We start from the raw sequence: 22,112 nt of genomic DNA, 5'->3' as shown, positions 1-22,112 counted from the left end.
TGTGCCTGACCCAGTGGCAGGCACACAGTAGGCACTCAACTCATACATGTTTAATTGAATTGAAAATATCCCTTAGGAAATAAAAACAAACAAACAAAAAAAACACAAAAGCCCCAGCCAGTTTACTCCAGGAAGATTTCTACAATATGCAAAGTGGTTGTGGGGTCAAGACAGATGACACTAGTGCTTTAAACTCTTTGTATGGGTGTGCATGGGTGTAAGTTTGGGAAAAAAACAAAGGTGAAGACTATCTGCCTTTTTCTTCTTCAGCTTCCACCTGTGGTCTCCTCCCTTCACACACACTAGACTTAGTACAAAACATCAGTGTGGTCCGAGAGGAAGCATTGGGGTGGAGGAGGGAGAGGGAGCTTTGTGTTGTCTACTAGAAATGCACTGAGGTTTTTTTTCCTGTATGGGAAACCATTTATGCCAAGCTTTTCCCCATTTCCCATATCTATGTCATCTGGTTAGCTGCCTCTACTTTGAGCTTTGTGTAATTATCTTTGCCAGCTGCACAAAGCTGATTTTTTGCAACATCTAAAGACAACTCACCTGGCTAGGTTGTTGTGTGTTTTGTTGAAACTTTTTGTAAGGTAATGCTGTATTTATTGTTTTAAAAACTAAAGGAATCCTAGTAAATCTTAAAAGTTTCTTCATGCGTAAGATTTTTCCAGTTGCTGGGCTTAACTGGTGTACATTAATTAGATGTCCATACTGTATTCTTGCATAGTCATTTTTTTTGACTTAGTATCTGAGCCCACAAAGTGAGTTAGTAAGTACCACAGTTTTTGCATTACTTTAAGTTCTAAGTATGCAGGTTTCCTGGTACCATTGGTAGCTGCTATTAAAGCTCACATATTGTATGGCTGAAAGTTACAAGTGTGCGAATTATGACTGCATGAGCCTTAGAAAATAAAATGAATAAAGGGCAACACATTAGCATGACAGTGTTAGGTGTGTGTTTATATGTACAGGGTTCTGCATAGCAATTGTTTTATTGAAGTTGATATGTAGTTTGCTCACATTTTTATTATTTAGCAATTTTGTACAAAAATAGCAACTAATTTGTAAACACTGCCAGAATATTTTCTAGCTGTTTTGTAATTTTTTTAAAGTGTTATTTTGTTTTGTTTTATTTTTGTTGTGGTTCTTGTTTTCACTTTTGTTTATGTGTAGATCTGTAAATAAAATTGCAGTATTTAAAGCTTAAGCTTTCAGGAAAAAGAAAGTAAGAATTCACTGTGTGCATGACAACTCATCTGTATGAGAAGGAGGGATTTGAAGGAAGATTCCTTGCAGAGAAAGTTGGGTGGCAATTGTCAGCATGTGGGAACTTATTTTCCTACAGGGTACATGATTTGGTAGAAAGGAAATATTTCTCCCAAAATTGGGAGTAGGCAAACTATGAGTCAGTTTAGCTTTGTGTTGTATGCTAGCTTAAAAAAGAAAATATGTAATGTAATGTAAAAAACAGCCAGAAAAAAGCTTTTATGATGAATTTTGTAAATAGATTTGTTACAGGGTGACCTGTTCCCTAGCTGTGATCTAATCACCTCAAATGGGTGTAATTTGAAAAAATGTCATATGGTAAAGTATCAATAAAATGATTTTAAACACTTAAGCATATATATATGTGTGTATATATATTTAAGTATATATATATATTTAAGTATATATGTATATATATTTAGGTATATATATGTATATATATATTTAAGTATATATATATACACACACACACACACACACACTACAAAGCTATAGTAACCTAAACATCATGGTACTGGCATAAAAACAAACACATAGACCAATGGAATGGCATAGATAACCTAGAAATGAATCCACACTTCTACAATAACTTTTTTTTTCGAGACAGGGTCTTATTCTGTCACCTAGGTTGGAGTGCAGTGGCATGATCATGGCTCGCTGCAGCCTTGACCTCCTGGGCTCAGGTGATTCTCTCACCTCAGTGCCCTTGGAGTAGCTGGGACTACAGATGTACACTATCACTAATTTTTTGTGTTTTTTGTAGAGACGAGGTTTTGCTATGTTGCTCAGGCTGGTCTTGAGCTCCTGGGCTCAAGTGATCTGCCTGCCTTGGCCTCCCAAAGTGCTGGGATTACAGGTGTGAGCCACCATGTCCAGCCAGTAACTAATTTTTGACAAAGTCACCAAGAGCATACATTGGGAAAGGGATAGTCTCTTTAATAAATGGTGCCAGAAAAATTGGATATCCACATACAGAAAAATCAAACTAGACCCCTGTCTCTCACCATATATAAAAATCACCTCCAAGTGGATTAAAGATTTAAATGTAACACCCAAAACTGTGAAACTGCTAGAAGAAAATATAGGGCAAATGCTTTATAACATTGATCTGGACAAGGATTTTTTGGATAAGACCTCAAAAACACAGGCAACAAAAATAAAAATTGACAAATGGGATTACATCAAACTAAAAAGCTTCTGCACAAAGGAGGCAGTGAATAAAGAGCCCACATAATGGGATAAAAAATTTGCAAACTGTACATCTGTGACAGGTCATTCTTGCATCGCTATAAAGAGATACCTGAGTGGATAATTTATTTAAAAAAGAGGTTTAATTGGCTTATGATGCTGCAAGCTGTACAGTAAGCATAATGCTTGCATCTGCTTCTGGGGAGGCCTCAGGAAGCTTACAGACATGATGGAAAGTGAAGAGGGAACAGGTGTCTCACATGGCAGGAGCAGGAGCAGGAGAGACTGGAGTGGGGAGTTAACACACACTTTTAAATGACCAGATCTCATGAGAACTTGTTTGCTATGGCAAGGGCAGAAGCAAACCATGAGGAATCCACCCCCATGACCCAGACACCTCCCACCAGGCCCTACCTGCAACACTGGGGATTACAATTCAACATGAGATTTGGCAGGGACATATATTCAAACTATATCAATGTCTGACAAGAGGTTAATATTCAGAATATAAAAGGAACTCAATAGCAAAACCACAAATAATCCTATTATTGATGGAAAACCTGACAAGACATTTATCACAAGAAGATATACAAATAGATGGCCAACAGGTATACTAAAAAATGTTCTACATCTCTAATTATCAGAGAAATACAAATAGAAACCACAATGAGATGTCACCTCACTCTAGTTAGAATAGCTATTCTTGAAAAGACAAAGGATGATGTGTTGACAAGGATGTAGAGAAAAGGGAACCCCTACACACTGTTGGTGGGAATGTAAATGAGTGCAGCCAATATAGAAAACAGTAAGGAGGTTCCTCAAAAAATTGCAGGTAGTACAGCCATATGATACAGCAATCCCACTATTGGGTATATATGCTAAAGGAAAGGAAATCAGTATGTTGAAGAGCTATTTGCACTCCCATGTTTATTACAGCACTATTCATAATAACCAAGATATGGAATTGACTTAAGTGTCCATCAGTGGTTGAATGGATAAAGAAAACATGATATATATATACACAGTGGAATACAATTCAGCTATAGAAAGAAGGAAGTCCTGTCATTTGCAATTATATGGATAACCCTGGAGCGCGTTATGTTAAGTGAAATAAGCCACACAGAAAGACAAATGCTGAATGATCTCACTTATATGTTGAATCTGAAAAAGTTGATCTCATAGAAATAAAGAGTAGAATAGTGGTTACCAGAGGCTAGGAAGGGTAGCAAGGAATGGGGGAGATGGGGACAGGTTGGTAATTGAGTACAAAGTTACAGTTAGATGGGAGGAGTAAGTTCTGGTGTTCTATTGCACATTAGGGTGACTATAGTTAACAATAATGCATTATATATCTCAAAATAGCTAGAAGGGAGGATTTTGAGTGTTTTTACTACAAAGAAATGAGAAATGTTTGAGGTGATGGATTTACTAATTATGTTGATTTGATCAATACACAATGTATACATGTGTCAAAGCATCACATTGTATTCCATAAATATGTATAATTATGTCAATTAAAAATAAAACTTAAAAATGTATATTTTGCTGTTTTTTGTTCTAAATATTATTTTGTATATATTTTCAATTGACTGTTCTTTCATCCATACAGAAAAACGAAACACAACTAGGTAGCCTTAAAGAAAACAAAAAATTATATGAACCCTAAATTTTAAAACACTGCTGCAATTAGTCTAATATCTTTCTATAGATTAGAGGTTAAACAGTTAAAACAACCTTGTGAATAAAAAGACAAGAAACATTGTAAGATTGGCGTTTGTACAAAGATAAATGATATAGTTACTTTAAGATATTTTAAATACTATTATTTTTACCCCCTTGTTTAGGAAAGTAAGTCTAAACCAACAACCTTGAAGCCCATAATTCTGAATGAAATTGTAGATGCTCACAAAGAAAAGATCAAGGAAGTTATTATGAAAGAGAGTGTGGCACCTACTGAGCACCTCAGACTCTATGACAAGTATGACTTTTTAATTACCAGAAAAGCTGAGCGAGATGTTGATAACTTCCTCGCAGAAAATCATAGTTATGAAAAAATAATAGATGAAATTTGCAAATACCAGAAACTAATAGAGGAAATACAGTACACATCCATAAAGGTAAATGACTCCAGTTTTGTACAACTGTTATCTCTATCTGGTATCTTTTCCCCAGTTTTATTAGGATGTATTTTTAGAACACAGTGAAATAATTAGAACATTATCATCAACAGGAAAAATATTTATTGAGCTTCTGATGTGTCCCTAGCATTGTGGTAAGCCCTGAGTATAAGATCCTAGGCAAAACACAGTTCTTGTGCTCATGTAGCTGAGACTCTACTACCACAACTCTGACACGTATTTTATATAATTTGCCCTGTCCCTATAATTCCAAGAACCTATTTGATTTTTGCCTTAGTGTTTATAAATCCTGTGGATTTATATGGAAAATATGGTAATTACACCAAAATATGGTTCTGTTTAGTAGAATACTAGTAACTTAAAATTTTCTTTTTTGTCCCCCTTTACATTTTCTAAATTTTCTACCATGAGCATGTATTTTTTTTGTACAGAGCAACTATAACGTTTGAAACCTACATTATTTATTTAGCAATACAGTAATTCAATTCACCAAAATTGTTATTGCTAATATTGTCCTGAGATTGAATTGGCTTCCAAGATAATAAACTTTTCAAGGATATTTACCCAGAAGATAGTTGTATAATACAAATGATTATTTGGAAAACCCTCCCTGAATTATATATATTTTTAAAAATCTCAATCTTGTTACATCACACACAAAAATAAAAATTAAGAGAATGGCAAAATTGTGAAAATTTATTTGTTTTATTTCTTCTTATGTTGATTAAACTTTTAATCTTTTGCAGACTATTCGTTTAGGAATGTTTGAAATGCACTGTGAGGAATTAATCAGAGCTTTGGTGAAGCGAGCAGATATTATTTGTGGGAAACTTCTAGCTAAAATGTTCAGAGATCATCAGGAAGTAAATACAAGGTATTTATGTGATACTGATTTTTTTTATTTTTTGGGAGGGGATGTTTAATAGAATCAGCTGTCACTCAACTAGAGTAATTGATTAAAGCAATGCCATAAATGATTCCCAAGAAATGATTATGCTAAACTTATTTCTACTTGGCTTTAAGTGTCACTTTGTGATGTGATTATTAGTATTTATTATTTTTTTCACCACAAATGTGCCTCCCCAATTGTCTGAGTTAAGGTGCTATTAAAATGTGTATTTTTTTACACAAGTCAAGTGGACATTATCTAAATTCAGATTTTTATATTTGTGTAATCAATATGCAAAGTGGGTTTCAAAGTGGATTTACATAGTAGTTATTATGGGTCCTAAGGGACCATCACATTTGAAACTTCATCTTCCTAAAATTACTCTTGAGGGCCACGGTAACTTTTTCTTTTATCTGGAAATTCATTTGTGACTAACCTAGGGATTTTCGGGAAAACTGACCCATGTTAAGTAAACTCACAGAATACTAGTGTATAAAGCAGAATACCTGTTTCTTTAAGACAAGAAGTAGAAAAGTGTAACTAGTCTTCCAACAACTGGTGGTAATGTTGCTCTGGGAATCTCTCGACTAGCATCAGTTACATGGGTGAAAAACTCTAAATAATCAGGATATATTTTATGATTATGGTATCAGAGAAAAAACAGATCATTAAAAATATTTCTTTCAAGCTGTATAGAAGCCTGAAGGAAGTTTTATTTACCTACTATGTGTTAGGCACTAGACTAGCCACTTCGGCTCTAAGGCTCTAAACATGAATAAAACTGCTGAAGGAAGTTACAATGTAGATGGAGAAATAGACACACAAACCAGTAAATTACAATACCATGCAATAAGTACTGTAATGAGCCACAAGGTAGAACAGAGAGGACAGAATTAATTTCCTCCCAAGATGGAGTTTGGGGGAGAGGGGAGAATTAGGGAAGGCTGCAAAGAGGAACTGATGAGTGAATTTTATTTTGAAGGAAGAGTGGGAGTCCGTCAGGTGTACAGTGTGGGTAAAAGAATTCCAGGAAGAGAAGATAATATGTAGAGGGCAGTGAGGTGTGAAAATGGCAGGGTGTATTCCAAGAACTAGGAGTGTTTTGCATTGCTTTCACAGACAGCGTGAGGGAAGAGAAGTGAAAGGAAAGGCTGGGGATGAAGGTACTGTGTGAAAGAGGACTAGGACTTGAGTACCTTATCTAGGAACCAGATCATATTTTCAACTTAAAGCACCTTTTCCTGTAAAAGAACTAGAAGAATAGTGAAAGTGTCTTCTTATTGCTGTTCATGCTGGGTGAAATACTTATTTTAATTTCATAGCTACTTCCCCTGCCTCTTAATGTTCTCTGAGCTTGTGCCAGTTCTACTTTTTCCCATTTTCTCCTAATTATGCCTCTTGCCTCTCACCAGACTCCCTAGGATGGACAGAGGACATATCAGGACTATTAAAAGAGTCATTAGATATGAATGCCTTCCACTTCTTGCCCCTGCATGGTTTGACTCACCTCTCCAGAAAGCCTGTCTCCCACATACTCAGAGGGCAGAAGTCTGTCACACCATTCAGTTTTTCTCTCTGCCTAGGAGCTCCGCCCCATTGCTTTCAATGCCTCTGAACCTGGCTCCTTCAGTTATCCCTTCTATATTCCTTATTTTGAACCTCTCCTTCCCGGCTGATTTTCCCTCTGAAGGTTACAAACATGTTGGAGGCCCTCTTTCATCTCCCAGCCCCAGACTTTAACCCATTATCCCCATGCTGTTCCACTCTCCTTCACCTTTCAGCCAATCTTACTGAAGAATTGTTCTATTCGTTTCATTTGAACTCCCTTAGCTCTTGCTACTTTTTTTTTCTGTATGCCAAAATAAGTTCATGATTTGTATTGGCAGCAACCCAAATCAGTAGGAAATATTTGCATATTACTGGAAGTTTCTGAGCACACAGGCCTATTTTAAACAATCCCTCCAAGTATAGTTAATCATTCCTTTCCTTTGTACTACTTTCTTTGTGCCATCTCAACTAAATCTCTCTTAGAGCCCTTAAAGCTCAGATTGGAAATGATTGTTCACAGTCCTATCTCCCTTACTGTATTGTGAGTTGCTTGAGGGCCATTATGCTATCTGATTCATTTATGTGTCACTGTCACAATATTATAGTTGAAAATGTAATAGATCATCAAATGTGCACTGAATAAGTAAATGTATGCAAATTTGCTTTTAATTATTAGATGTCATATAGCTAAGTTATAGTTTTTATTTTTCATGCAATGGAATATTTAAACAGTATACAGGAATATATTTTGGAATTAAATTTAACTGTAAATATGTAAGATTGGTTTTACTTGGTGTTTCAGATTATGCGATGAATTTGAGAGGATAGCTGAAAAAGCTCTTAGCACTCCTCCAAATACAGCAGAACTAATGGAAATGAAGGTATTGTTTATAGCTTCTCCATAATTGTGTGTGTATCAATTAATTATTGACACAATAATGCAGAGTAACAAATCACTCCAAAAGTTAAGACAGATTAAAAATAATAATGACTTTCAATTAGCTGGGTGTGGTGGCGTGCGCCTGTAGTCCCAGCTACTCAGGAGGCTGAGGCAGGAGAATCGGTTGAACCTGGGAGGCAGAGGTTGCAGTGAGTCGAGATTGCGCCACTGCACTCCAGCCTGGCAACACAGCAATACTCTGTCTCAAAAAAAAATAAATAAATAAAATAAATAAAAAATAATAATGACTTTCAAAATACATAGCTCATGAGTTTGCAGTTTGGTAATTTAGACTAGATGCTCCTGGTTGGTTCTTCTGGTCTCCATGGGGTCACCCTGTTGGGTCACTCACTTAGTTGGGTTGACTAGTCTAACTAACCTTCAGCAGGTTGACTTGGCTCCACTTGTCCCTCAAGCCCCAGCAGGCTCATCTGGGTGTGTTCTCATGTCATGGTACAGACATACAAGCAAATTCAATTGTACAAGTGCTTTTCAAGACTCTGCTTGTGTCACATTAGCTAACATCTCATTGACCAAAACAAGTCTGATTGAGAGGACCCTACAGGGCATGGATACTGGAGAGGTGAAGTATTGGAACAATTAATGCAGTTATCTATCAGGTTATTTTTGAGAACACGCAACAATTATTGCCATGCTAACAGGAACAAACCAGGACTGTCCCGGGAAGCCTGAGCTGTGTAATCACTCTTCATTTGTTTTATCAACAAATATTTAAGCCTTAAGTGACATTTTATTTTTTATAAAAGCTGTATTTTGTTTATATTAAGCTTTTCTGTGATAGTTTGTTGAGGTATATTTTGGGCATAGAATTTATGACACTGAAAATATTAGGTAAGTCTCACTTTCATTATTTCTCATGTTACTTCTATGTTTGAAGTTGATATAGTTTGAATGCTTGTCCCCTCCAAATCTTATGTTGAAACATGATCCCCAGTGTTGGAGGTGGGGCCTAGTAGGAGGTTTTTGGTGGATCCCTCATGAATGGCTTGGTGCCTTCCTGATGGTAATGAGTGACTTCTTGCTAGTTTAGTTTTCTTGAGATCTGATTATTAAAAAGAGCCTGGCACCCCCTCCTTTCTCTTCTGCTCCCCCTCTTGCCATGTGTCACATTACCCTTTGCCTTCTGCCATGAGTAAAAGCTTCCTGAGGCCCTGACCAGAAGCAGATGCTGGCACCATGCTTCTTGTACAGCTAGCAGAACTGTCAGCCAAAAAACCTATTTCCTTTACAAATTTACCCAGCCTCAGGTACTCCTTCATAGCAACACAAAATGGATTAATACAGAAGTCTACCTAATGGCAAATAAAATAATGTTAAACAACTAGCTAATTGCCATTTCATTTTGTTTACTTTTCATTCTTATAACATTAAGTTTTTGTGGTATTTTTCCATTATTATTCAAAAAATCCTTTTAAATTTTGTTTTATTTTTAATTTTCATGGGTACATAGCAGGTGCATGTATTTATGGGGAATATGAGATATTTTGATGTAGGCTTACAATGTGTAATAATCACATCAGGGTAAATGGGGTATCCGGCACCTCAAGCATTTATCCTTTGTGTTTCAGACAATCCAATTACATACTGTTAGCTATTTCAAAATGTACAATTAAATTATTGACTATAGTCATCTTGTTATGCTATCAAATACTAGATCTTTTTCATTCTTTCAAAATATTAATATATTTTTGCACCCACTAACCATCACCACATCCCCCACATCCACTCACTACCCTTACAACCTCTGGTAACCATCCTTCTATTCTCCACTTCCATGAGTTCAATTGTTCTAATTTTTAGCTATCACAAATAAGTGTGAACATGCAAAGTTTGTCTTTCTGTGCCTGGCTGATTTCACATAATGACCTTCAGTTCCATCCATGTTATTGCTAATGACAGAATCTCATTCTTTTTTATAACTGAGTAGTACTGCATTGTGTACCACATTTTCTATTCATCTGTTGATGGACACTTACGTTGCTTCCCAATCTTGGGTATTGTGAATAGTGCTGCAACAAACATAGGAGTGCAGATATCTCTTCAATATACTGATTTCCCTTCATTGGGGTATATACCAGCAGTGGGATTGCTGGATCATATGGTAGCTTTAGTTTTAAGTTTTTCAAGAAACCTCCAAACTGTTCTCTATAGTGGTTGTACTAATTTACATTCCCACCACCAGTGTAAGAGGGTTCCCTTTTCTCCGCATTCTCAGCAGCCTTTGTTATTGCCTGTCTTTTGGATAAAAGCCATTTTAACTGGAGTGAAATGATATGTCATTGTAGTTTTGATTTGCATTTCTCTGATGATTGGTGATGTTGAGCACCTTTCCATATGCCTGTTTGCCATTTGTATGTCTTTTGAAAAATATCTATTCAGATAATTTGCCCACTTTTTCATCAGATTATTAGAGATTTTTCTATAGAGTTGTTTGAGCTCCTTGTATAGTGCTGCAATAGTATAGTTCTGGTTATTAATCCTTCGTCAGATGGGTAGTTTGCAAATATTTTCTCCCATGCTCTGGGTTGTCTCTTCATGTTGTTGATCGTTTCCTTTGCCATGTAGCAGCTTTTTAACTGGATGTGATCCCATTTGTCCAATTTTGCTTTGTTTGCCTGTACTCGTGGTGTGTTACTCCAGAAATATTTGACCAGTCCAAGTTCCTGGAAAGTTTCTCCAATGTTTCCTTGTGGCAGTTTCATAGTTTGAGGTCTTAGATTTAAGTCTTTAATCCATTTTGATTTGATTTTTGTATATGTTGAGAGACAGAGGTCTAGTATCATTCTTCTGCATATGAATATCCAGTTTGCCCAGTACCATTTATTGCAGAGACTGTCCTTATCCCAAGGTATGTTCTTGGCATTTTTCTCGAAAATGAGTTCACTGTAGATTTATGAATTGGTTTCTGTGTTCTCCATTCTGTTCCAATAGTCTGTGTGTCAGTTTTTCTGCAAGCACCATGCTATTTTGGTTACTATAGCTCTATAGTATAATTTCTAATCAGGTAATGTGATTCCTCCAGTTTTGTTCTTTTTGCTCCGGATAGCTTTGGCTATTCTGGGGTTTTTGTGGTTTCGTATAAATTTTAAGTTTTTTTTTCTATTTCTGAGGAATGTCACTGACATTGACATTGCTTTTGGGGGTAGTATGGACATTTTAACAATATTGGATTCTTCTAATTTATGAACATGGAATATCTTTCCTTTTTTTGGTGTCTTCAATTTCTTTCATCATTGTGTTATAATTTTCACTATAGAGATCTTTCACTTCTTTAGTTAATCCTAGGTATTTAATTTTATTTATGGCTATTGTAAATGAGATTACTTTCTTGATTTCTTTTTCAGATTGTCCCACCTTTGGCATACGTAAATGTAAACGCTACTGGTTTCTGTATGTAACTTTGTATCCTGCAACTTTACCGAATTTATCAGTTCTAATAGTTTTTTGGTGGAGTCTCTAGGATTTTTCAAATATAATATATTATCTGCAAATGAGGATAATTTGACTTCTTTCTTTCTAATTTGGATGACTTTTATTTCTTTGTCTTATCTGATTGCTCTAGCTAGGACTTCTAGTACTATGTTGAATCACAGTGGTGAAAATTGGCATCCTTGTTGTGTTCCAGATTTTAGAGGAAAGGCTTTCAGTTTTTCCCCATTCAGTATGATACTAGCTGTGAGTCTGTCCTGTGGTTTTTATTGTGTCCTCCTGTGCACAATTTTTGAGGGTTTTTTTTATCATGGAGCAATGTTGAATTTTATGCTTTTTTAGCATCAATCAAAATGGTCATATGAATTTTGTCCTTCATTCTGTTGATACAGTGTATCACATTAATTTGCATATGTTGGATCATCCTTGCATCCCTGGGATAAATCCCACCTAGTCATGGTGAATGACCTTTTTAATGTGTGGTTGAATTCAGTTTGCTAGTATTTTATTGAGGACTTTTGCATCAATATTCATCAGAGATATTATCTTAAAGTTTTCTATTTTTTGATGCATCTTTGTCTAGTTTTGGTGTCAGAGTAATACTGGCCTCATAGAATGAGCTTGATGAAAGTATTTCCTCCTTGCATTAGTTTGTTCTCATGCTGATATGAAGAAATACCTGAGACTGGATGATTTATAAAGGAAAGAGGTTTAATTGACTCACAGTTCTGCAAGGCTGGGGAGGCCTCAGAAAACTTACAATCATGGCAGAAGGGAAAGCAAACATGTCCTTCTTCACATGGCAGCAGGAAGGCAAAGAATGAATGAAGCACGGTGGAAAAGCCACTTATAAAACCATCAGATCTCCTGAGAACTGACTCAGTATCACCAGAACAGCCTGAGGATAACTGCCACTGTAATTCAATTACCTCCCACTGGGTCCCTCCCATGACACATGGCGATTATGGGAGCTACAATTCAAGATGAGATTTGGGTGGGGACACAGCCAAACCATATCGCCCCTCCTCTAGTTTTTTTTTTTTTTTTTTGTATTAGTTTGAGTAGGAAGGTTTGGTAGAATTCAGCAGTGAAGCCATCAGGTCGTGGGCTTTTCCTTGTTGGGACACTTTTTATTATGGATTTGATCTTGTTACTTGATCTTGTTACCTGTTGGTCTGTTAAGGTTTTGTATTTCTTTGTGGTTCAGTCTTGATAGTTTGTATGTGTCTAGGAATTTGTCCATTTCTTCTAGGTTTTCCAATTTATTGGGATATAGTTGTCTTTAGTAGCCTCTAATGATCCTCTGAATTTCTGTGGTTTTGATTGTCATGTCTTCTTTTTCATCTCTGATTTTATTTATTTGAGTCTTCTCTCTTTTCTTCTTAGTCTGGATAAAGGTATGTCAATGTTGTTTAGCTTTTCATAAAACCAACTTTTCAGTTCATCTTTTGGTATTCTTTCCTTTATTTCAGTTTCATTTATTTCTGCTCTGTTGTTTATTATTTATTTTCTTAGACTAATTTTGGGTTTGATTTGCACTTGCTTTTAGAATTATTTAAATCAGAGCATTGTTTATTTGAAGTTTTTCTACTTTTTAATTTAGCCACTTGTAGCTATAAAATTCCCTCTTTGTGCTGCTTTTGCTGCGTCCCATAGGTTTTGGTATGTTATGTTTCCATTATCACTTCCTCCAAGAAATTTTTTCAATTTCCTTCTTAATTTCTTCATTGACTCACTGATCATTCAGGAGCATATTGTTTAATTTCCATGTGTTTGTGTAGTTTCCAAAATTCCTCTTGTTACTGATTTCTTGTTTTATTCCATTGTGGTCAGAGACTATACTTGATATTATTTCAATTTTTTGAAAGTTTTAAGATTTGTTTTGGCATCTAATATATGGTCTATTCTTGAGAATGATCCATGTGCTGCAGAGAAGGATGTGTATTTTGCAGCCATTGGATGAAATGTTCTGTAAATATCTATTAGGTCTATTTGGTCTATAGTGCAGATTAAATCTGATGATTCTTTGTTTATTTTTTTGTATGAATGATCTTTTTTTGTATAACATATGACATACAATCTTTTTTTGTATGACATGTTTTGTATGAATGTTGAAATGGGGTATTTAAGTCTCCAGTTATTATTGTATTGAGGTCTAGCTCTCTCTTTAGCTCTAATAATATTTGCTTAATATACCTGGTACTCCAGTGTTGGGTGCCTATATATCTTCAATTTTTATATCCTCTGGCTGTATCGGCCCCTATATCATTACACAATGACCTTCTTTGTCTCTTAATAGCTTTTATCTTGAAATCTACTTTTTCTGATATACGTGTAGCTACTCCGGGTCTCTTTTGGTTTTCATTGGCATGGAATATCTTTTTCCATCTCTTTATTGTCAGGCTATGTGTGTCTTTGTAGGTGAAGTGTGTTTCTTGTAGGTGAAAGATCACTGGGTCTTGTTTTGTTATCCATTCAGCAAGGCTATGTTTTTTGATTGGAGAGTTTAGTCCATTTACATTTGATGTTATTGTTGTTATTGATAATTTTTTGACTGATAAGTAAGGATATACTCCTGCCATTTTGTCATTTGTTTTCTGGTTGTTTTGCAGTCTTCTCTTCCTTCTTTTTCTCCTTTCTGTCTTCCTTTTAGTGAAGGTGATTTTCTCTGGTGGTATGTTTTAGCTTCCTGCTTTTCATTTTCTGTATGTCTGTTGTATGTTTTTTGATCTGAGGTTACCATAAATTTTGCAAATAATATTTTATAATTTATTATTTTACATTGTTGACAACACTGATTGCATAAACAAATAAGCAAGCAAAAAGAAAATTAATTTAAAAATCTATGTTTTGACTGTATCCCCCTGCTTTTTAACATTTTGTTGTTTCTGCTTATATCTTACTGTACTATATGTCTGGAAAAGTTGTAGTTATTTTTTACCAGTTCATCTTTCTGTCTTTCTACTTAACATATATATATAGTTTACACACCACAATTACAGTGTTATCATAGTCTGTGTTTTTCTGTTTATTTACCATAATTGATGAGTTTTGTACCTTCGGATTATTTATTGTTGTTCATTATTGTCCTTTGCTTTCAGATTGAAGAACTCCCTTTAATATTCCCTGTAGGACAGGTCTGGTGTTGATGAAATCCCTCAGCTTTTGTTTGTCTGGGAAAGTTCTTCTTTCCCCTTCATGTTTGAAGGATATTTTCACCAGATTTACTATTCTAGGATACAAGTTCTTTTTCCTTCAGCACTTTATGTCATGCCACTCTTTGCTGGGTGGTAAGGTTCTCACTGAAAAGTCTGCAGTCAGACGTGTTGGAGCTCCATTGGGGGTTGTTTATTTTCTCTTGCTGTTTTTAGGATCCTTTCTTTATTTTTGACCTTTGGGAGTTTGATTATTAAATATGTTGAGGTAGTCTTTGCTGGGTTAAATCTGCTTGGTGTTCTGTACCTTCTTGTACCGAAATATTGATATTTTTCTCTAGGTTTGGAAAATTTTCTGTTATTATCCTTTTGAATAAGGTTCTACCTATCTCTCTCTACCTCTTCTTTAAGGCCAATAACTCTTAGATTTGCCCTTTTGAGGCTATTTTCCAGATCCTATAGGTGTACTTCATTCTTTTTTATCCTTTTTTCTTTTGTCTCCTCTGTGTATTTTTAGATAGCCTATCTTCAAGCTCACTAATTCTTTCTTCTGTTTGATAAACTCTGCTATTAAGAGTCTGATGCATTCTTCAGTATGTCAATTGCATTTTCAACCCCAGAATTTCTTCTTGATTCTTTTTTCATTATTTCAAATTCTTTGTTAAATTTATATGATGAGATTCTGAATTCCTTCATGGTGTTATCTTGAATTTCAAAGAGTTTCCTGAAAACAGCTATTTTGAATTGTCTGTCACATATCTCTATCTCTTTGGGTTTATCTCTTTGGTGCCTTATTTAGGTTGTTTGATGAGGTTATGTTTTCTTGGACAGTCTTGATGCTTGTGCATGTTCATTGGTGTCTGGGCCTTGAAGAGTTAGGTATTATACCTTTAGCATTCTGGGCTTGTTTGTACCCTTCCTTCTTGAGAAGACTTTCCAGGTATTTGAAGGGACTTAAATGTTGTGATCTAAGTTTTTGGTCACTTCTTCTGTGTCTGCATTAAGGGATACCCCAAGCCCAGTAACACTGGATCTCATGGCCTTGTAGAGGTACTGCCTTGGTGGTCTTGGATATAATCTGGAAGACTTGTCTTGATTACCAGGCAGAGACTCTTATTCTCGTCCCTTAATTTCTCCCAAATAATTAGAGAGTCTCTCTCTCTCTCTCTCTCTCTCTCTCTCTCTCTCTCTCTCTGTCTCTCTGTCTCTCTGTCTCTCTGTCTCTCTCTGTCTGCTAAGCTGCCTGGAACTGGGGGAGGGGTGACACAAACACCCTTGTGACCATCACCACTGGGACTGTGCTTGGTCAGAACTGAAGCCAGCGCAACACTGGTTCTCATTTAAGGCCCATGGTAACCTCTTACTTGCTACTGCCTGTGTTTATTCAAGGCCCTAGGGCTCTACAATTGGCAGATGGTGAAGCCATCCAGGCATGTGTTCCTCCCTTCAGGTCAGTGAGTTCCCCCAGCTCCAAGTGTCCCTGAGATGCTGCCTGGGAGCCAGGGCCTAGAGTAGGAAACCTTAGGAATCTATGTGGTACTCTACTCTATTGCAGCTGAACTGGCATCAGACCACAAGACAAAGTCCTTCCCACTCTTCCCTCCCCTTTTGATAAGCAGAGGAGACTCTTATGTCCACCACCACCACAGGTCCTTGGGGAGTATTGCCAGGCCACAGCCAATGTTCACTTAAGGCCCAAGGGCTCTTCAGTCAGGTTGTGGTGCATGTTGCTAAACCTAGGACCCACTTTCACAAAAGTGGGCTCCCCTCTGGCCCAAGATAGGTCCAGAAATTCCTCCTAACAGCCAAGGCCTGGAATTGGGGACCCCAAGATCCCACTTCATACTCTGCCACACTGTGGCCGAGCTGCAAGGCTGAGGTATCTAAACTGCAAGACAGAGTCCTCTTTACTCTTCCCTCTGCTTTTCTTAAGCAGAAGGAGTCTCTCTTGGTAGCCACTACAGTTGTGAATGTGCCAGATCACACCTGAAGCCAGGACATCTCAGAGTCTCATCCAAGGCCCAGGGTGTTTCCTAACTGGCTACTGCTCCTGATTATTCAGTGCCCAAGGGCTCTTTAGTCAGCAGGTGATGAATTGTGCCAGGACTGCATCCCTCCCTTCAAGCCAGTGGGTTTTCTTCTGGCCCATGTGTGTCTAGAAATGTCTTCCAGGAGCTAGGGCCTGGGATGGGGGCCTCACGACTCTACCCGTTGCCCTATCCTGCTGTGGCTGAGCTGGTATCCAAGTTGCAAAGTCCTCTTTACTCTTTTCTCTTCCTCTCCTCAAGTGGAATGAAGGGGTCTTCTTTGGAGCAGTGAGCTGTGCTGCCTGGGGTTGGGGGAGGGATGGCACAACCACTTCTTTAGCTAGGTATATCACTAGGTCATGTGCTCCTCAAGCCCACTGGCTCTGACCCCACACAGCACTAAAACTTGCCTAGGAGTTGCAGTTCTTGTGGCCTAGACTGCCTTTCAAGTTGTTTAGGGCCTCAGAACACTTTAGCCCATGGTGGCAAGGTTTGCCAAAACTCAGGTTGTAACATCTGGAATGGGTGATTTCCCTCTGGCTAGGGCTGCTCTAAGTGGTCCCTCCATGGGCATTTGCTGAGGTCTGCCCATGTTGGCAGCACCGAGTTCCAACACAAAGTCCCACTCTCCCTCCCTGAGAACAGAGATTCTCAGTGCCCAGCAGCTGATGCGGGGGTGCAGGGGAGGGATGGCATCCACAATTCAAGACTATCTTTCCTACCCTCTTCGGTGTCTCTTTCAGTAATATGAAGTTAATACCAGGTACTGTGATCATTCACTTGATGTTTGGTTTTCATGAAGGTGCTTTTGCGTTTAGATGGTTGTTAAAGTTGGTATTTCTATGGGGAGAGTGATCAGTGGAGGCTTCTATTCAGCCATCTTTCTCTGCCTTGATCCTGATTTTAAAATATTTAAGTGCACCCAGCAAATCATAAAAATCATTCAAAACTTTCTATACACAGGAAATTATAAAAAAGAGTTAAAGTGATTACATATGTATTTTTAAAAATTATGCACTTAAATGAAAATTTGTTAAAATCATTAGAACCAATTTTTACGTATCAGTCTTTAAGGAGAGTTCTGTCCTTTTGAAAGTATTTGTACTTGGATTGAGGTCCTTCATATGTGACTGTGTGTGTGTGTGTGTGTGTAAAATATACATACATGCCTATATATTTTTTTAGAATATTTTTATATTTTATATTATTGTTGGACATCAAGTGATTCTTTGGTTATGAATGAATATAAATGTAGTTGGAGAGTTAAACTGTAAATTCCTGTTCATTAAAGGAAAATTCCTTTGGAAAAATGAATATTGAATATGGAGAGTATCATCATTTATTTATCCTCCTAGCTATTACTGGAAATATTTAGGAATTTGGGGATTATTTATTGTGAATTTCTACTGTACATAACAACCTTTGACAGAATTAGCAAATAGGATCCATTGCCTGATATTTCAAATATTTCTATATTTTAAAAAAGATTACTACCACAAGGGCAAAACAGTTGATGACTTTATTCAGTATAGAAATCAGTCCTTTATTATCAGTAAGAGGAAATAAAAATCCCAGTCATTTGACTACATAGATAGCTGATTAACTAAATTATCAAAAATATATTTTCAGTTAGACATTTTGTTACTTGTGGAAACCACCATGGTTTGTATCCTGTTGGTTTGGATTTACAACATAAAAACATTTAGTCTAATTAGAATAATATATCAATGAACAATTTCTAAGCAACTTTCTCCTTCAAAAACATTGTTAGGTCTTCATTATTTCCTTCCTTCTCCCTTTCTTTCTTCCCTTCCCCTTCCCCTTCTTTCTTGAAATGGAGTCTCGTTCTGTCACCCAGGCTGGAGTGCAGTGATGTGATCTCAGCTCAGTGCAACCACTGCCTCCTGGGTTCAAGCAATTCGCCTGCCTCAGCCTCCTAAGTAGCTGGATTACTGGCGCCCGCCACCACACCCGTCCAATTATTTCTGTATTTTTAGTAGAGACGGGGTTTCACCATGTTTTGAACTCTTGACCTCAGGTGATCCGCCTGCCTAGACCTCACAAAAGCCTAGGGTTACAGGCATGAGCCACCACACCCGGCCGATTTTTAATATTTTCTTAAAAATACAAAGGAAGGGTCAGCCGCGGTGGCTGACGCCTGTAATTCCAACATTTGGGGAGGCTGAGGTGGGCGGATCACCTGAGATTAGAAGTTCGAGATCAGCCTGTCCAACGTGGTGAAACCCCATCTCTACTCAAATTACAAAACAAACAGAAAACAACCTAGCACCTGCCTGAATCCCAGCTACTTGGGAGGCTGAGGCAGGAGAATCGCTGGAACATGGGAGGCTGAGGTTGCAGTCAGCCGAGATTGTGCCACTGTACTCCAGTCTGGGTGACAGAGTGAGACTCCATCTCAAAAAAAACAACAACAACAACAACAAACAAAAAAACTGTATAGGTCCAAACAGTTCAGGGAAAGAGGAAAAAGTGGAGTTTACAGTAAAGTGCATCCATGTTTAGGTTATCACATTCCCACGTGCCCAATACCCACCCATAAAACAAGAATTTCATTCCATGACACAAAGGAGCTCCTATTACCTTGAATGGTAGTCCAGAAGTATTGGTACCAGGGGGACTGGAACTAACGAAGAAATGTTGGTTGTCCTTGAGTATTCAGTACTGGAATAAATGAAACAAAGCCATCTGCTGCCCTACCACTCTGGTCTGCTGCCCTACCACTCTGCTGCAGTGCTGCTGGCCCCTCAGCCCCTTACCCTTGCTCCTTCTTGCCACTGGGCCCATGTTCCCTCCACATGCAGCCCTCTCCACTTGTTTCATTCCCTCGTTTCCTTCTATTTGTGCTTCTCCAAGATATGGGAACTACCCTCCACCTCTCACTACTTCACATCCTTATGATATGCTCTGAGCAGTGTGCCTGTGTAGCAGTTGTCTCTGTTGCAAGCTCGAAGTTTTACATTTGTTCTGGTGGTTATTTGGGTAAAAGAGACTCCCCAACTAGACTGCAAACTCAGGGAGGGCAGAGCCCATGTCTGTCTTTCATCACAGTGTATTGCCAGCACCTGGCACACTGTCAGGCCCATAGCAGGTGCCCATAAAATGTTACTCTGAAAGAGTAAATCTTCACTCAGATAGTATCTGCTTCATATCTATCTTCTGTGAACCCACAGCACTCCTCCCTGGTTTTCCACGTGTTGTTGAGCATTTTCTTTCTTTTTCTTTTTTTGTTGTTGTCATTTTAGTGAGATGTTTGGGAGGGATGAGAAGGAAACTATGCTGTAGTCCCTGATTTTGAACCAAAAGTGTTGACTTCTAATAAGTCTGTGCATAGTTATACAGTGTATTTCCGCAGGCTGTTTCGTGACATGAGCTGTTCGTTAAAATGTCACCTATAATTTTTGTTTTCCCTCAGGCTTACATTCGGAAAGTGGAGGTAACTGATATGACTGAACTAGAACAGAGATTAGTGGATTCCAAAAACTGCCTCGCCTTCCTCATCGAGTATGTCAACTTTTCTCCAGCAGACATTAGGCTAAATAATAGTGTTTTCCAGTGGTATGGAAGGATGGGAGAAATTTTTGAAGAACACAGGAAAATCATTAAAGAGAAAATAGAACAATATCAAGAAGGTCTGAAGGTTGGCATCTTAGATATTTTATTTTCATTTTCTGGAAATGTTTTTATCTTTTTATGTAGCATTGTCAGTTATTTTATTTGAGTGCATACTTTTTTAGCTTTCTCATACTATAATGCTATAATCTCACTATAAATATTAGTGGGAGACAGTAATATATTGGATCTTTTATAATGCTTATTGGATGATTATGGAGTCAGTAGTATATTGATCAATATGCAGTTACTTCTTGATTTTTCAAGATAATGTGAAAAAAATGGAATATATCGTGCATAGGTGATAGTTAATAAAAATAGTATTTATCTTACCTAATTTATAGTACTATTTTCGGTTTTTAAAACTTGCTTGAGTATCAAAGCTCCCTTGATGAAATGTGCTTTCATACCTCATGATTGCTCACTCTCATGAGCATTGTGCCCAGAATCGTCACTCTAACATTCAGTAACTCCAGCTTTTTTCTTGGCGGGGAGGGGGCAGTCTTCCATATAAGATGATTTATGATTTGCCCATTTCACTGTCCAGCCTCATTGCCTACTTCTCCCCACTCCTCACTCGTGACTTTTCAGTAACCCTGTCAACTTCTAGGTGTCTGCTCTCCTATGCTTCTTGTCTCCTGCACATTCTCCCCATCACTCTGAGCACACCCCCGCCCCACATGTGCCTGTTCATCTAGCACACTCTATTCATTTTTCTGAGAAGCCCTCTCAGCAGACCTCAGTGCTGCTTGTTCTCTCCTGTGCTCTCACTTTGACCACATCTCTATCAGACAATTATCTGATCATTATGTTAGTATTTGTAAGTCTGCCTCCTGATGGGATCATCAGCTCCTTGAGAGCAGGGCTGTTTCACTGTTACATTTCTCCATTTATATCCACTTCCCAGCACAGTGACTGACACACAGAAATGCTGTGAGCATTCCATAGCTACTGTCTTAGTAAATGACTTAATATTTACAGTCTCATTTTACAGATGGAAGAGTAAGTTTCCCAAAGATTAAGAGACTTGTTCTAGGTCAGCCAGTACAGATGTCCTTTAATAGCAAGCCATGCTTTCTTTCTATTACATTATAGCAAATATAATTGGCAAAATATGTTGTTTGGAGAATAATTCATAGGCTTAAAAAGACTCTTCGTTTTAAACTGTAGTTGGTATTTTTGTTTTACATTAAGTGTATATCAAATTTTTTAAAAAACTGCAGAAAACATCATGAGTAGTAAATATTAGATGTTTAAGTTTCAATAAAATAGACTCTTGGAAAATTGCTAAGTGGCCCAGAATTATTTATGCTATGTTTTAAAGTATACTATTCCACAAACTACAGACACTGTTGATGAACTTTTCCTCTCATTTTCTCTCCCCGACTGGGCTAGAGCAATAAGTTTGCCAGGAAACTAGAGAAAAGAGGACATAAATCAGCCTAGATAATCTATAAAATAGAAAATCTATTTTTGAATAACCTAAATTTTTTGAATATTTTATTGAGCTATTTTTTAGAGCCATTTAATTTGGAATGCCTTACCAATACCAATTATGTAACAAGGCTTTTTTACTTAAAACATACATACTTATATTAGAACACTATAGTTTTTAAGTGTTTAAATCCGGATTTATTTACCTTACGTGTTTCTTGTGAAGAGAGCCCATTGGACAAGAAAAATAACCTTGGAATATCTTGCTTTAGTATTGCTGATTGAAATGATATCAGAGTACAATTAAAGAAATTCTGTTTTTTCCAGTTGTTTATAAAAATAGCATAGGTAAAAATTGAAATTTTCTTTTAGTCCCATTCTTGATTATTAAGAGATTTTTCAAATGCTGATAAATTATTTGTTTGCATAAATTCTTCAGCATAT

At 37.2% G+C, this 22,112-nt stretch overlaps 1 protein-coding gene across 10 annotated transcripts in view; it reads left to right on the top strand.

The window, feature by feature from the left end:
• The window catches only part of DNAH7 (dynein axonemal heavy chain 7), a 393,327-nt gene that overhangs the window by 140,283 nt on the left and 230,932 nt on the right, over positions 1–22,112 (top strand). For 8 of the 10 annotated variants that reach the window (XM_054679168.2, XM_054679169.2, XM_054679171.2 and 5 more), the window contains 4 exons: positions 4,302–4,574; positions 5,342–5,469; positions 7,835–7,913; positions 20,038–20,262. In XM_054679168.2, coding sequence (XP_054535143.1) covers positions 4,302–4,574; positions 5,342–5,469; positions 7,835–7,913; positions 20,038–20,262 — 705 coding nt within the window. Of the gene's footprint in view, positions 1–4,301; positions 4,575–5,341; positions 5,470–7,834; positions 7,914–20,037; positions 20,263–22,112 lie in introns of those variants that run through there. The other 2 variants (XM_054679172.2, XM_016950246.4) reach the window with 2 other exon arrangements.

Source organism: Pan troglodytes, chromosome 13 (assembly GCF_028858775.2).
Source record: "Pan troglodytes isolate AG18354 chromosome 13, NHGRI_mPanTro3-v2.0_pri, whole genome shotgun sequence".
In the NCBI taxonomy this organism is placed as follows: Eukaryota; Metazoa; Chordata; class Mammalia; order Primates; family Hominidae; genus Pan; species Pan troglodytes.
The sequence above is the reverse complement of the archived record's forward strand: the minus strand, read 5'-3'. Positions and strand labels throughout refer to the sequence as shown.